We start from the raw sequence: 16,585 nt of genomic DNA on the forward strand, positions 1-16,585 counted from the left end.
ACCGATAGAGTGATCCAGTCGTGATGTACTGAGGAGTTCTCTGAAGCATAGAAATGTACATTTAAATGTAACTAATGACTGTGTTTTTTAATGACTTTTTAAAGTTATAAAACTGATGAGTATTTTCCGAGCGTCAGCAGCTACACGCTAACGTCAATGACATCCTGGAGTGGTAGGAACGACTGAATTTGAAAACAACAGAGAGATGATGAGTCCAACATTTATGGTCCAGCTGTGAAGCTTCAAAAATTGCTTAGAATTTCAAATCTATTCAGAAAAGATGCTTGAAACAGCTTTTCTTTAAAGGGGAAAACAGACTAAATCAACTGTTTTTGGCTGCTGATCTCTATAAATGGGACTTAAAAGTGTTGTCGGTTGGTCCTTGCCAAATTTTTTACAATAAAAAAATTATGGTTTAAAACCGTCGATGTGCTGCTCCCTACAGGTTAAAACGAGGTATTACATTTGAATTTTGTGATTGGTCACTTGGTGTAAGTCTCAAAAGTTTCATGTCGTCATAATCTGAGCTCCATTATAAAAGCCCCGCCCACGTTTGAACACTCAACAGAGTTGATAAAACAGATGGTGGAAGAGGTCACCCCGCGACGCCGAGAGTGGCGGAGGTCGCCCCGCTTGGGCCTCCTGGAGTAAGGAGTAAATTTGATATAGAAACTGTTTCGACCAGGGGTGTCAAACTCAGTTTGGTCCAGGCGTCACATTCAACCCGTCTGATCCCAAGTGGGCCGGACCAGAAACGGATCAGATCAACTTTATATCTGTAGCTTTGTTTTTGTTCTGTTTTTTTTTCTCAGTTGGAAATGATGTCTCAACTAATAGTAGCCAAATCAATTATTATCATTATTAGAGCTATTATTATTATTATTATAATTTTCCAAATGACATTTTGGGTAATTGTTGTAATTGATCATTTTTACAGAAGCTTAACAGCAGTGAGGCCGGCAGAGAACTAAACTATCTTACCCAGACAAGACGCACTTGTAAAGAAATGCTGTTTATTTCTGGATCTTTGTATTTCGTTTCCTTTGCTCCCTCTAGTGGTAGAATTGTGCATTGTGGCAATTTCTTTAAATAACCATAACTTGCCAAAAGAATGGGCTAGAAACCTGATTTTTTTTCAACTTTCATATATTTTTTCTCTTCATGACTCTCATTTTAGAATTCACATCAATTAAAACCTCCTTATTTGGGGTCACAGGGTTGATGAAGGGATGAAGGTCATCCCAGGACAGGCCATCACAGGGTCAAACAAAGACGAACAACCATTCACATTCACACTAGAATCATCTATAAAGACATGAAACATCATTTTGGACTGCAGGTGAAAACCGGAGTGTCATACATGCATAATTAGGACTCCACACAGAAAGAACCCGGCCAGGGTTTGAACCAGAATCCTTTCCCTGCTGTACTGACCTCTACCCCACCATGCAGCTCTAACAACACAAACGTACCGTGGCCTCATTCTGAGTTCCCCCTGAAGCGATTGTTTGATTCACTTGAGTGGAATAAGTTCACAGGCCCTTAAATAAAGTTTGAAAGTTTGCATAAAAGACCTGAAGAAACCCAAAGCAGATTTCTATGTTCTGCACGTTTGTTCAGCTTAACATGATGATGATGAGGATGAAGATGAAGTCCATGGGCTCTTCAGATGTCAGTGTTCACATCTGGTGGCTCCCTCCTGCAGCACTAGGGGGCATGGCGGCACTCGCTCCCGCCTGGACGTCGACGAAGCCCATCCTCTGCCTCCTCTTCCTCTGCTCCGTCATCTGCAAACACAAGGACCCGTTCTGTTTCTGTGAATAGAAAACGGCTCCAAATCTGATGGAGATCAGCAAAGTCGGGACGTTACATAGCATTGGCAGCTAACAAGATAGCATTTTAGTACTGGCGGCTAACAGGCTAGAATCATAGCATAAGCGGCTAACAGGCTAGAATCATGGCATTAGCGGTTAACAAGCTAGCATCATAGCATTAGCGTCAAACAGGATAGCATCATAGCAATAGCTGCTTACAAGATAGCATCATAGCGTAAGCGGCTAACAAGCTAGCATCATAAGATTAGCAGCTAACAAGACAGCATCTTAGCATTAGCGTCTAAAAACCTAGCATCATAGCTTTAGCATCTAACAAGCTAGCATCATAGCTTTAACATCTAACAAGCTAGCATGATGGCATTAGGGTCTAACAACAGCACTGTCTCCAAATCAACATTTCATGAATCTGTTGCTGCTTTAAGTGAAGCAGCTTCATCCTGCAGTTCTGACTGGATTATTCATTCATCCGTTTCCTGAGCCAAAACAAACTAAAGTCAAGTTAGCGCGGGGGTGAGGTGTTGTTTTCTAATGTCACGTGTTTATGTCTCGTGTAGACGGTCGAGGACAAAAGAAATTCACCAAAAGAAGAAAACTAAACATGACTACGTTCACGCAAATGTTTACTCGCTATGCGGTGACTGATCGTCTGAACTTTACTCGCCAAAGAGGAGAAAATGCTTGAAACTGGAGATGGTCTCATTTTACTATTGAGAAAAAGTTCTATTGAGAATTTATCACATCCGGGATCACATCCTGGATCACATCCTGGATCTCATCCTGGATCTCATCCTAGATCACATCCTGGATCACATCCTGGATCACATCCTGGATCTCATCCTGGATCACATCCTGGATCACATCCTGGATCACATCCTGGTGTCACTATAAGAGCTTCATATTTTACTACAGCCAGCTGACACTCTGACCTGTTTAACCAGATCTAACTGGTGAGAAGGAAGCAGCAGCTCCATCTCATCTCAGCATCGGCACTGACCTGCTCTTTCAGCTCGGTCAGCTGGGCCGTCAGTGTCGTCACGACCTTCATGGTTGATCCCAGTTTGTCCTGTAAAATCCTCATCTCGTTCTGCTCGCCGTCGCTGTCCGTCACCACCAGCGACATGGCCTGCATCCGCGGGAACCAGTCCAGGTTGTTGTTCTGGAACAGGAGCGGACTCAAAGACTTTCTGGAAGAGTTTCCTCCTGTGTCCTCTCTCCGAAGGGTTCATACCTTGATCATGTGCGCCACGTAACTCTCAGGTCCCGTGTAGTCCGTCTTGTTCTTCTCACGCAGCAGGACGATGAAGTACAGGTAGTTCCAGATGTTGTGCTCCAGATTGATGTGCTCTTCAAAGGACACCGTCTTGTTGTCGAACTTGTCTCTCTCCAGACCTGCAGCAGAAGTCTCTGCAGTGAGAAGACGAGTCACCTCTCCAGGTCGGTCCGTGGGACTCGTCTACTCACCACAGATGAAACACGTGGTCTTCAGAATCTCCTCCTTCTTCTGTTTCTCACTTCTCAGGTCGGCAAACGTGTCGATGATGACGCCGAAGATCAAGTTGAGAACGATGATGATGACGATGAAGTAGAAGAGCAGGTCGTACACCACTCGAGCCGGAAACAACGGCTCCTGCGCTCAGGAGAGACGGGAAATGATTCCTCCCAGGAGGGGATTTGCAGAAATCCTCACATCAAAGTGCTGCTCTGAAAAGCTAGCAACAGTTAGCAACAACAACTGCTAACAGTGAAAGACAGTCAGTTCCAAATCCGAACGTGGACAGTGAGACCAGAGAAGAGCTGCTCACGTCTTTGGAGGGTTTACGGAGAACGTCTCCAACTCCACCTCCGTTCCTCAGTCCGTGGTTCAGTACGGTAACAATACACATCAGCAGAGTGTCACACGCTCGCTCCACGTTAGAATCCTCTGAAAACACACATATCCACATCAGTACACGATCAACGGAGAGGCTGAGTTTTAAATTCATTTGGTTATAAGTATTTTTCTTCTTTGTGTGGCGTCTCACGCCGGGTTTACTCCCATGTCAGACAATATTTCCACAGTCTGTCCTGTACGAGGCTGTTCTTTTAGCCTCCAGTTTTCCTTACATTTTGAAGATAAACTTTATCTTCGTCCTCTGCAGCTGCTTTAAACTTTTTTTGTTCTCTAGATTTGGTGCAGGAACCATTAAGATGTAAGACTTTAGATAACTTTTTAAAACCTTTTCTGCTGTACTTAATCACTTGTACTTTTGAGGAGACACTAACATCACTTGTAGATTACATTTCTCAGCTCCTACCTTCCTCCTCGGTGACTCTTGGTTGGATATCTGCAGTGCAGCTGACTCCATCTCCAGAGCATGACCTGAGGTCCTCCTGAGGAGCTTCCTTCTGCTGGGAACCTGAGAAAAGGTGCACGTTCTCAGGATAAACTCTTTCATCACACATCCGTTCAGAGGAGTAACCCACCAGCAGAGATCTGCAGCAGAGGGTCCACCTCCATGATGAAGTCCTCTTTCAGACAGAGGAAACCCACGATGGAGAAGAGGTAGACGAGGATGAGAGCGAGCAGCGCCGTCAGCAGGATGGAGCGTCCGTTGCGAGTCACGCTCTTGATCACGTTGAACAGAGTCTCCTCCCGATAGATCAGGTCGAACAGCTGCACAGGAAGACAAACGGGGTTTCTTTGGACTGAAGGACGGCTGCTCCTGAAGCTTTACTGTCTGCACTCCTACCAAAATGCTGTAAAAGAGCTCGTGGACGAACAGCCCCAGCGTGGAGGTCAGGACGTAGGCCAGATGGTAGAGGAACTCCACGTCCATCACCATGGCCTTGTATCCCATGATGAAGGTCCCATTGTTCCCCACGAAACTCACCACAAACACCACCTTATTGATGAGCTGCAGATGAAGAGAGGGGAAGTCCAACATGACACCAACACCGGTACCAGAATCCTGCAGCTCAGCCCCGCCCTCCTTACGTTGAGCGAGCCCAGAAGGATGAGCGTGTTGCCGATGCCCAGATGGTAGATGGACCTGAGGATCAGAGCGGCGGTGAGCGGCTGCAGGCCGTACCGCTGAGAGAACACGCCCAGAACCGAGAGACCGGTCAGGATCCAGAACAGCATCAGGAGGAGGGAGTCGTCGATCGCTCCTGGAGGGAGGAAGGAGACACGAGCAGGATATTCAAAGAGTTCTCAGGAAGATCCCATAGAGCAGGAGAGTCAAACTCAACCACAAACGGGCCGAAACCAGAACACATCGGACAGGATAAACATTTAATGAACAGTCTGAGACTACACTTTTAAAAAAGGTTCAAACCGTAACTTTTTAACATAATTATGAACTAAATATATAGCATTACCTACGATGATACTAGTGTGAATGCTGTGAGCTGAATTTGGCCGCTGAAGATGCTGAAATTGATAACTGAAAACTCTGAAGCTGATAGCTAGCTAAAATATTAGCTAAATGCCAAATTAGCCTAAAAAACTAAAAAAAAAAAACTTTGGTCAGCCAAAACAGCTAGCATGTAGCTGAAATATTAGCTAAACTCCAAAATAGTCTAAAAAAATCTCAGTAAAGCAAAAATAGTCCAAACAGCTCTTTAAACCTTACATGATTCTGAATAATAAAAAAGGCAGGACTATTATTCCAGAAAATGATTCCATAAAAATATATTTAATCAAAATTACACAAGTTAGAAATGAGCACAAGTTAACATCGGGTCACCAATAACAATAAAGTAAAGTGATCTGGAGGGCCGGATCCGGCCCCTGGGCCTCGACTTTGACACATGCTATAGAATGAATCATCGGTTCATTCCTTAGAGAGGATTGTTTTAACAGTAGCTGCATTTACATGAACAAAATGATCGGATTAGAACTGAACTGTGTTCATGAGCCTGAAAAACTTAAACTGTAGCAAACGTTTACACTTTTATTACTATTATTGTGTTTTAAGTCCCCCTAAAAGATTATTTGATGAATAAAGAAAACATTTCTAGGTAGACTGTTACTGTTAAAAGGGTTAAAGAGCTCAATAAATATAAATAAAAGTCGACTTTATGCGGTCTAGTTTTAATCTTTGAAGCGTTCTGTGTTCTTTGTGCCGTTCGTCCTCCGACTGCAGCAGTTCTCGTACCTTGTCCAGAACTGTAGGGGTAAAACAGAGCGATGATGAGGTTGATGTAGACCGCTAGCCTGAAGGAGATGGTCCCCCACAGAGACATCCTCCTGGAGAACCAGTACAGCACCGGCATACCTGCAGACCACACACGGAACAAACCGACATCAAGACGTTTCTGAAACAGCTCTGATGGTGAACTCCTGCGTCACTCACTCCTCAGCTTCTTCTGCCACTCCATCTCTCCGTGCAGGAAGGAGGTCTGCTCGAAGTAGTGCGTGACCTTTGACCCCTGCTCGTCCTGCTCCGTGGTGTTGAACACTCGGAATCTAGACTCCTTGGTCAGGAACTCACAGATGGGATGAACAGGGAATACGATCTGCTCCATGCTGCGGTCCTCACGGACAATCTGAGCACAGAGAGGAACGGAGGTTTACATAAACAGATGAGTGAAAACTACCAAAGATCTGAAAGTATTTACTGAAGATGATCGTCCAAACTCATGTTCAGAAGCTGGGTTTGATGATTCGGCGGTGGAGAACTTATTATTAAAATCACCGTTTGAGGGTCACATGACCGTTATTGTGACAGTAAATTCGGTCCGACACAAATCCCCAAAGTCCGGATAAAAAACAGAGAGGGGGATTTGGTGTAAAACTCTGCCAAATCAATCAAGCTGATTCTCTGTGGAGACGCCTGAAGGGACGAACCCAAACGTGAACACAGATTTGAGATGGAAATAATAAAACTGAACTGAATCCGTCTTTAGACCGGAGTCAGATTTAGATCAGAGTCTTCAATAATTGACAGACGTGTTTGTCTCATTTACAGAAACTTACTTTTACATTAAGTCTCATTTCTGATGAATTTTGATTTTATTCATTGATTTTCTAATCTAAAGAAGAATAACAAAATTTTAAAAAATAAGGGTTCTATGATGTATTTTTACAGTTGAAATAAAAAAATAAACCCAAGAACGCAGAAAAAAACGTATCAAAACTCAAAAACCCTTTGAAGGCTAAACTAAACCTGCAGTCTTCTTTCATGATGGAATTAAAATAATTACTTCAATCTTCTAATTTTAGTAATTCATTTTAGTTTATTATTTTTTAAACTATTCTGTAAAAGGTGATTTATTTCCTTGTGTATGAATTGTGCTGCAAAAATAAATACCGGTATGTGTGGCAGGAAAGTTTTAACTTTTTTTTTCCTATGGATTGATTTGTTATTTCTAAAAAAAAAACCCCAAAATCATAAAATCCTCATCATTTCCAGACCCAGATAAGTTATCAGAATAGTTGCAGCACTGTAATAGAAATATATTCTGAACGACAGCAGCTGGTTGATGGAGAATGACATTGATATATATTACTGGATTGGCCATAACGATGCCTGGAGTGTTACCGAGTGAACGGAGGAGGTCTAATAAGGATCACAAAAGGGGATGTTTTGTAATCAACTATAAAAACCATGACCACAAAATAATAATTTTAAGTGTGTCCGAGGCTAAATGTCGTTGTCGGTCGCACTTTTCTAAATATGTCCTGCCAGTGTTGAATATCTTTCTTGGCCACACAGACTGGAGGTCCAGCTAGAACATCCAGTGACATAAACACTGAAGAGAGCCGACGTTATAGAAGGAGCTGTCAATGCAAACATAACTAAATATAACTAAAGTTGTAGTTTTTAGGATTCTTCATGGTCTGATTTATCTCACTCTGTAAAGGTTCTCCTTTGTTCAGGTGATGTTTCACTGAAGTTGAGTCATGGCATTAGGACTTTAAATCTTCTTTCTTGAAATCTTTCATCTATCAACCAAATTTGACGACTTAAGATATTAAATCACACTTAGTGGCCTTTCCTCACACATCACAGTGAAATCATGTGTTCAGAAATCTGTTGAACATGTTGTTACTGGAGGTTTGGTGGAAGTTCTGGGAACAAATCTCCCCCACATCCCTTTTAGATCTGATGAAGATCTTTGTTCATGTCAGATTCTTCATCTCTTGGTGTTAGGATGAAATTGGGAAACATTGTTTGGTTTCTCTGGAACAAACCTCAATCTGAGCAGTTTTCTGCTCGTAATACTCCAGAGCGTCCTGCTCCACCACCTCAGCAGGAGCTGTGGACGCCAACATCTGCGACAGCGGCCTGTTGTTCAGGTTCAGCTGGAAAAAGAAGGAACATGAGATTCTTGACCCTCTGGTGAGGTCCAGAGGACGGATGGAGGGACATTTACCATGGAGGAGATGCCCTCCTCTCCCTCTACAGTCTTCTTTGGAGGTTTGAGGAGGTTCTGCAGGACTTTATTGTGTCTCGCCAGCTGCAGAGGACAGAGAACGGTGAGTGTCTTCTTTGCTGGAGCTTCTGCTTCACTGAGGAGAGTCTGTGTTCAGTCACCTGCTGAGCCAGGATGTAGATGTTGTGCCCCACCTCCAGAGGAGAGACCTCCATCTCCTCACACTCCACGTCTTGATCGTAGGCCTTCTTAATCACCTCCACCTGTGAAGACATGCTGTTACCCTGATGGAAACCTCAGATCCGTGTCAGCTTCTGGAAAAGACTTTTGTCCTGAAATCTGACCAGCTCTTGTGGTCGCAGGTTGAACAAGATCCTCTCTGCGTTCTCGTTGTCGTGACGACTTTCCATCAGAGCCAACAGGAGTTTGGAGGCGTTGTCCTGGCAACAAGGCAGAAAAAACTCCAGTGATTATGTGTAAACAGGAGTAATATCGATAATATCGAAAACCAAAGTGAGACCAAACTGAAAATGAAAAACCTCAAACTTTCAGTAGATTACCTTCAGCTGCAGAACCATCTCCATCTGATAGTGACACAGAGGGCTGATGTCGTTCAGGATCAAAGCCGTGATGATGTCGATACCATTGGACTCGTGAGTCACGATACACGTCTGAGAGACAAACATCCATCATTGATGCCGTTAGTGAGGAACGTTCAGAGGTAGAGTAAGAATCTCTGCTCTGATAATATGCTGATGACACCCAGCTCTCCATTAAAACTAACTACTGTATATTAAAATCCTATAATTTTTCAAAAATTGCCTGATAATCTGTGGGCCTTTTGTGTGTACCAATTTCCAAAATCTGTAAAATTTTCTTGTACAATTTTGGGAAGTCTCCGCTTGATTGACTATCGGACATTTCTCGCTGACACTATAATTAAGACTGAACCTTTTAGTACAGTGCGTTCTCTAGTGTGGAAAATACTGCATGCTATCCATCTGCTTGAAGACATTGATAAGCCATCATCTTTGGAAAAAAGCATTCTTGATGGTATTTTAATTATGATTATGTCACTTTTAGACAAAATCTAAATCTGTTTGTCTGTAAGTGGGTGATTCAGAACAGAGCGGAGCAGGGAGATTGTGGCCCGTCCAGTGTGTTTACGTCAAAAATAAGCTCTTTTCAAACATTTTTTCATTTTCTTCCAATTCCCAATGACTTGAATTAAGAAATACTCAAAAATGTCATTTTTGTCTTTCTTCTATATGTCCTCCATGATCAGTAAACGCCTCAAGAACATGTTAAACTGACCACAAAGATCATTTTCCTCAGAGTGGATCTTTAAAATCCCTTTTCTACCTTCCAGGACTCAGAACAAAACTGATCAAGTCATCAATCCGTTTACCTGGTTCTCCTGGCAAGGCCCCTGGCAGTACTCTGTGAGCGTCTCCAGGGTCTGGATGATCAAATGGACGTTAAATTCATTGATGTAGAGGCCCAGCAGGCCCAGACCTCCAGTGGTGCTGCCGCACATGATGTCCAGGAACTGCAGAGTCTCACAGACCAGGTTGTAGTTGGTTTTATTGTTCTGGGAGCGCAAGAAGTTCTGGAATCAAGAAAATATAAACACATCTGTTTAGAAAACCTAAATTGAAACTCTGGGAAAGTTGAAACTATTTAAAAGGTCATTTAAAAACATATATTTACAGGTAAAAACCACATTGAAAAGCTGTTTTAGTAGCCTCTATAAAAACAACAATAAGAGATATCTAAATCTTGCAGTCTGGATCGTCTCGTCCAGCTGGTCACCCTTCAGGTTAGCGGCGGTTCTACCTGTAGGTCCAGGTTGTGGTTCTCACACAGCAGCTGCAGGAACCTCAGGATGGGCTTCATGATGGTGACAGCTGGCCCCATCTCCATCTCCACCTCCCGCTGCTCCCCTGCCGGCTGGGCCGGGGGTCCTGCTATGGGGGCGATGGACTCTCCCTGGTTCAGCAGCAGGAGATCTCCTGGACCTGCAGCCATCAGGAGATGGAGGAAAACCCATTCAAGGAGAGAAAACATTCGTTAGGACTTCATAAATCATTCTAAACAAGAGAAACTGTAGAGAAACAATGAATAATAATAATAATAATAGTACTGTCATGCGATTAATTAATACTGACCTGTAATTAATTAATCTAATTGATTTTAATCGCAATGATTTTTAACCTAATATTTGCTGTTAAAAGTTTCATTTTGAAGTATTTTATTTAAGTTTGTGACATTGCACTGCAGAAAAAGATCAATATAAAACCAAAAAAGTAGCTTTAATGACTTCTAATCTTTACTTTGACACCACTGAGGGGGTTATATACATATTTTTAAATCATGAACAAATAACAAAATATATTAAAAATAAATAAAACTATCATGTCCAGAGTTTTCCAATTAACTACATCAAAAACACACTTAAACCTTTCAGAGAAACCCAAAATCTACAAGAGTTGAAACTGAATCTCAGCTGGTGTCTGTGACTGTGGAAGAGTTCTGGTGGATTTTAGGGCTTTTTATTCAACCATGAAGTTCTTTGAGAACCAGAGGATGCAAAAAGAAACAAACGACACTGACTGCAGACAGACACTCTGCATCCAGACTCTAAGTCTCTTTGAAAGCACCATTAGTGTGTCAGAATTTGGAAAACGGTGAAGCTTGAAACCCAGACCCGACCGTTGTTCGCCTCCTTCTGGTTGGCCTTGTGCGTCATTTCCCCGACGTTCACAGAAACCGTGGCTTTGATGTCGGTTTGGGCTTCCTTCATCCTATCGTGAAGGACTTTGAAGAACTTCTCAGACTTGTTGTCGCCCATCATCAGCTTGTAGAAGGAGTTCTGCAGGAGGACAGGAAGTGTTGACACGTTTGTTTGGTCTAAGGATCCTGAGAGGGACATCATTCCAAATACAACAATTCCTGCAGATCTCTGCAGCTCTGATGGTTTCCTTCTTGGATGGAAAGATTTAAGATTTTGTTTAAAACATAAATAGGACACAATGAGACCAACTCTGATGAAAATCCTGTTTTTGGTGTTTAATTTGTTCTTGTGATTTTTTTCTGATGATGGAAAGCAGATATGAAGATAATTACACCTAGAATTGCATTTCTGAGTATTTCTAAATTATTAGTTTTTTATTTCTAAAGGGCAATACCATGAAAAAAATCTACTTTTTGAGCTTTTAAGTGTTTCCTACTGTTCATTCTTTACTATAATGAACTCCAAAGTGGTATTTTGATCGATTTACGTATTTCTAAAAACCTGCACTCTCAGCAGCAGCCCCTCCCATACCCACAAAAACAAACAGATTCTCACATGCTGACATCACAAGTTGAGAACCGCCCCCAAGAAGAGTCTGCTCCGCCCCCAGGCTAACATAAACACTTTCTCTGCGATCAGCTAGCTTCACGAGCCCCCACCCCCGGCTAGCTGTCTGTGTTATGATCAACTTAGCAAGGCCAACAAACAATAATTTGATTCAATTCAAACTTCCTGAAGAAACTTCTGGTGAAGAATATGGACGGCATGTTGGAATGGATCCTGAACGTGTCCAAGAATGGAGCAAGCAGACGGGGATATTGGGATGACGACAGGAGAAAAGGAGCAGACTATTTCCTGGTGGAGAAAAGCCAGTGCTAATCAGAACAATGATCTTTTCATTTAAATGAATCCTAAAATGTTCATCTGTTGTTTTTGCCGAGATATTGAGACTGAATTTCACTGCTAAATGAACACCTTAGCCATCACCATTCTGTCTGTGCCAAATTTGGGGCTATAAACTCCCGGGCAGCACTGTACGTACATTTATTTTCACGGTTGACGGGCTGAAGTGGACGGCTCTAGGCTGACATCATGAAATGGGCGGCACCCTCAAGGAGTGAAAGGCGGAGCCTCAGAGATCGAGTCATTTTACTTCCGGGTATGAAGAGAGTTCACAAAAATAACTAACATTTCATAAATAATTTGTGTTTAGTGTTCCATAGGTAATATATGATCATTTGTATGGATATAGTTTACTTTGAAAGACTGAAGAAACTCATGGTATGGCCCCTTTTACACCTAATTACACTTGATAGCAGACAAAACTAACTTACTAGGAACTTTCCTGTAAGATTCAACCATTTTTTTAAGAACATCTTGAATTTTGCCGAGTCATTTGCTATAAAAAAAACACATTTATTTAAGCAATATCTATTATAAAACATGATTTAAAATAATATTTATAGGCAGAAGTTGTTTTGTTTCAAGAAATAGACTAGCTTTGTGGAAACTAGAAAGTGTTTTTTTGACATTTAATTTTGAAATGACACATTTATTTTAAAGTGTGCATCCAGTCTTCATTTAACATGATTATGGTCTATAACTAAGGATAGCTGGACTTTTGTAAATGTAAATAAATCTACTTTAATGCATGTTTATGCTAAAACAATAAGTCCAATTTATATAAATTTTGTCTTATAAGAGCGAGGCACCACAAACTATTTTAAGAAACTTAACCAAGACCAATTCTACTAGCTCCTTGGTGGATTTTTTCACTTATAACAAGAGAAAAACATGTTATAATCTTTCTAATTTCTTCTAAAAAGGACGGTGAGTTCATCCACACAGGGGCTCACCTGAATCTCCGTGTTTCCTCCCTCCAGCAGACAGATGGCCAGCTGGATGCTCTCCTGGAAGATCTTGTCGTTCTTGCTGCTCATCACCAGATCCGTGAACAGCTTCGTTCCTCCTTCTCGGTCCAGACGACACTGAATTGCTACCACCGAAGCCCAGTCGCGCTCCTGCTCGCCTCCTGATGTCGAAGCGCAGCGACACTCATGAACTGCTCAAAGGTTCTTTAGTGTTTGTTCTAAAGCAGGAATCTGATCCATCTAAAGCTTAGCAAACTGATGTCTCCTTTGGAAACCTTCAAAAAGTCCGTAATCTACGAAAAATCTCATCCTGACTTCAGTTTTCAACTAATCATCTGCATATCTTCTGATTGAGAGTTCATGTTTGATCTGTATAGATGTGTTTTCTAAACTTAACTGGAGTAAAGTTCTGCAACTTTTAGAAAACAGAATTCTGTTATGAAGAAACAGAAACGTGCTATGACCCCCAAATACATGATAATGTATTTCTGATCATAGTATAAGTATTTCCAAATCTAAATGGACATTAAAGAGTGGGATTGTGGGTCCAATCCCATTGCTTGAAGTGGATGGGTCAGCCACCATAAGAACAGACAGAAACACTAAAAAGTGCAGTCTGGCGCTCTGCTACAAGGTCAGGGGGAGGAGTCTAAGTGAAGGAGCTCACCTGCAGCTGCCAGTTCAGGCAGGTCGTTCTTTCGGTTCTGATACAGGTAGTTCTGCAGTAAAACCTTCCGCAGTGACAGTCCCTGAAACAAAGCAACGGAAATAAACGGAGTCAGTCATCCACACTGAGACTTAACAGAACTCCAGTTCTGACTGAGCAGTGAGAGAGACCAGTCTATAAAGCTGGAACACTTTCAGAATAAAAGCCCTGAGTAACTAAAGACTTGATTTTCTTTAAAAAAATGTTAACAAAGCATGATCAGAAGAGTTTTTGATGAGTTTGGATCGGTAATAGACATTCTTTGACTGCCGGGGTGGGGGTGTGGTGAGACGGCGACAGTCCCTAATCCTGGTGGATGATGGGGGTTTACTGTACTTCAATGTGAGAACAAACTGGACTCAGACTCCATGTGAATAACTGGCACTGGCCTGTATGGGGTCAAATCAGGATCAGCTTCAAGTGAATGGAAAAATAAATTGGAAACTTGAAAAAAAGATGTAACTGAAAAAATTTGAAAAAAATGGAAAATTGAAAAAAAATGTTTTGAAAACTTGGATAAAAAAAAAAATTAAATGAATCTCAAAAATGTGAAAAATCAAACAATAAAAAATAAATTTGAAAAAAAAATAAATAAATAAGAAAAAGATGCTGAAAACTTGACTTAAAAAAATATAAATGTAAAAATTAACAATTAAAAAATAATTTATCCATTAGTAAAAGCTGCTGTTTTGAATTTTCTACTTTTTTTTTTTTTGCTTTCTGAATCTTCACTTTCAGTCCTCCGTTTACAGTTTTAATTCTGATTTCTGAGTTTTCACTGCTGAGCTGAGCCTAATTTTACATGGGGGCGGCTTTGAGCTCATTTGCTCAAAATGCATCCCATGATGCCCTAAGAGGTGATGGCGATGTGACCCAATTAGGAGCAGCAGCTGTTACTAATGGATACATTATTTGTCAATTGGTAATTTTTACATTTATCCATCCATCCATCCACTTGACCGCTGCTTCCCTTTCGGGGTCGCGGGGGTGCCGGAGCCTATCCCGGCTACTGATGGGCGAAGGCGGGGTACACCCTGGACAGGTCGCCAGTCTGTCTCAGGGCCTCAATCACACACACATTCACTCTCACATCCACACCTAGGGGCAATTCAGAGTCGCCAATTAACCTATGAGGCATGTTTTTGGATGGTGGGAGGAAGCCGGAGTCCCCGGTGAAAACCCACGCATGCACGGGGAGAACATGCAAACTCCACACAGAAAGGTCCCAGCCGGGATTCGAACCGGGGCCTTCTCGCTGTGAGGCGAGAGCGCTAACCACTTGCGCCACCGTGCAGCCCATTTTTTACATTTATAGTTTTTTTAATTCAAGTTTTCAGTATTCTTATCAACTTTTCAAGATTTATTATAAGTTTTAAAATTTCAAAAACTTTTTTTTTCAAAATTTCCTTTTTTTTCTCAAATGTTCAAGATTTATTTTAAGTTTGCAGGATTTTTTTTTCAAATTTTCAAAATATTTTTTTTAAATTAAAAACATTTTTTTTCAGTTACTCTATTTTTCAAGTTTTCGATCTGTTTTTTCGTTCTCTTTAAGCTGATCCTGATCCGACCCCATATGACTGTCGAGCTCCTAAGAAAGATGCAGACTCAGAAATTTCTCCACACGACTTAAGAGATGATCTGAATTTCTTTCAAGTAGTCACAAGTCACCAGTAAAAGCTAAAGACAAAAGAAAGGCTCTTTTGCTTCACTAGAGACCCAACCGTTCTAAAACTGCAGGATGATAAGATTTAACCAACCTTCTCATCAAAGTCCAGAGTCCTGATCAGCATCTCCTGCAAAGTCTTCAGGACTTTGATGCAGAGCTTCTCCTCTGAGGACATCAATGCTTTGGTGTGCTGGATCAACCTGCAGAGCGCACATGTTTATTTCAACCCTCAGCCGCCTCAACCGTCGTGGGTTCAGACTCAGGAGACTCACTTTGAGATAAAACTTCCAGACTCGCATCGCCGCCGGACGTCGGTTCCTTCCAGGAACAGCAGTTCTGGCTGGTGGAGGACATCCACCAACACCGACAGCTCAGCGTTCACCAGCGGCTTCAGACGGTCCTCCAGAGTGTTGATGACGTCCTGAGGAGCAGGAGGACAGCAGAGGAGAACATTTCGGGTTCAAGTAGATAAAACTGTAGAAAACAATACTGCTGAACAAAATAGTGAAAAAATTTGAATGAAAAAACAGCTCGTTTGGTCTTATGTTGATCTTTACTAAAGAAAATCATGTATTTAAGCCGGGGGTGTCAAACTCAATCGCACAAAATCCAAAACACACCTTATGTCGCGGGACGAAGAGGATTAACATTTATTGAATACTATAAAACTACATTTTTAAAACTTTGAACTTTTTAACATAATTATGAACTAGATATAAAGCATTACCTTCGTTAATGCTAGTGTGAATGCTGTAGGCTGAATTTGGCCACAGAGGATTCTAGTGCTGACAGCGGAAGATGCTGAAAATGATAGCTAAAAACGCTAAAGCTGATCGCTGAAAAAGCTGAAGTTGATAACCAGCTAAAATGTTAGCTAAATGAAATGAAATTAGCCTAAAAAAACTAAAAAAAGAAAAAAAATACTTAGGTTAGCCAAAAGAGCTAGCTGAAAAAATAGCTAAACTCCAAAATAACCTAAAAAATCTTAGTAAATCTTAGTGAAATGTCCAAAAAACTAGCAGAATACCAATAATTAACACTTTAAAACTGTAACTTTTTAACATAATTATGAATAATAAAAAGGCAGAAATATTATTCCACAATAAATCAACTTAAAGCTTAAATAACTTAATATTTTAATCTCCATAAAAAGATATTTTGTCAAAATTATACATGTTAAAAATAATCGCAAGATAACATCGGCCCATTAATAACAATAAAATGATCTAGAGGGCCGGATAGAATTACCCTGAGGGCTGGATCCGGCCCTGCGGGCCTTGAATTTGACACATGTGATTGAAATGGATTAAATGACATTAATTAGTTTAGATAAGATGATATATTTATATTTTTTAT

At 41.3% G+C, this 16,585-nt stretch overlaps 1 protein-coding gene across 3 annotated transcripts in view; it reads right to left on the reverse strand.

Moving 5' to 3' along the window:
- Positions 1–993: 993 nt before the first annotated feature.
- itpr3 (inositol 1,4,5-trisphosphate receptor, type 3) overlaps positions 994–16,585 on the reverse strand; it is a 110,762-nt gene continuing 95,170 nt past the window's right edge. For all 3 annotated transcript variants that reach the window (XM_036212889.1, XM_024292267.2, XM_024292268.2), the window contains 23 exons: positions 15,502–15,650; positions 15,321–15,429; positions 13,525–13,606; positions 12,843–13,018; positions 10,905–11,064; positions 10,029–10,210; positions 9,601–9,801; positions 8,753–8,863; positions 8,537–8,632; positions 8,354–8,455; positions 8,193–8,276; positions 8,011–8,121; positions 6,170–6,362; positions 5,972–6,091; positions 4,810–4,982; positions 4,565–4,729; positions 4,299–4,488; positions 4,130–4,231; positions 3,638–3,756; positions 3,297–3,462; positions 3,064–3,224; positions 2,830–2,991; positions 994–1,787 (listed from right to left, as the gene is read on the reverse strand). In XM_036212889.1, coding sequence (XP_036068782.1) covers positions 1,680–1,787; positions 2,830–2,991; positions 3,064–3,224; positions 3,297–3,462; positions 3,638–3,756; positions 4,130–4,231; positions 4,299–4,488; positions 4,565–4,729; positions 4,810–4,982; positions 5,972–6,091; positions 6,170–6,362; positions 8,011–8,121; positions 8,193–8,276; positions 8,354–8,455; positions 8,537–8,632; positions 8,753–8,863; positions 9,601–9,801; positions 10,029–10,210; positions 10,905–11,064; positions 12,843–13,018; positions 13,525–13,606; positions 15,321–15,429; positions 15,502–15,650 — 3,222 coding nt within the window. In that variant the 3' untranslated portion in view covers positions 994–1,679. The remainder of the gene's footprint in view (positions 1,788–2,829; positions 2,992–3,063; positions 3,225–3,296; positions 3,463–3,637; positions 3,757–4,129; positions 4,232–4,298; positions 4,489–4,564; positions 4,730–4,809; positions 4,983–5,971; positions 6,092–6,169; positions 6,363–8,010; positions 8,122–8,192; positions 8,277–8,353; positions 8,456–8,536; positions 8,633–8,752; positions 8,864–9,600; positions 9,802–10,028; positions 10,211–10,904; positions 11,065–12,842; positions 13,019–13,524; positions 13,607–15,320; positions 15,430–15,501; positions 15,651–16,585) is intronic.

Source organism: Oryzias melastigma, linkage group LG7 (genome assembly GCF_002922805.2).
Source record: "Oryzias melastigma strain HK-1 linkage group LG7, ASM292280v2, whole genome shotgun sequence".
Classification (NCBI taxonomy): Eukaryota; Metazoa; Chordata; class Actinopteri; order Beloniformes; family Adrianichthyidae; genus Oryzias; species Oryzias melastigma.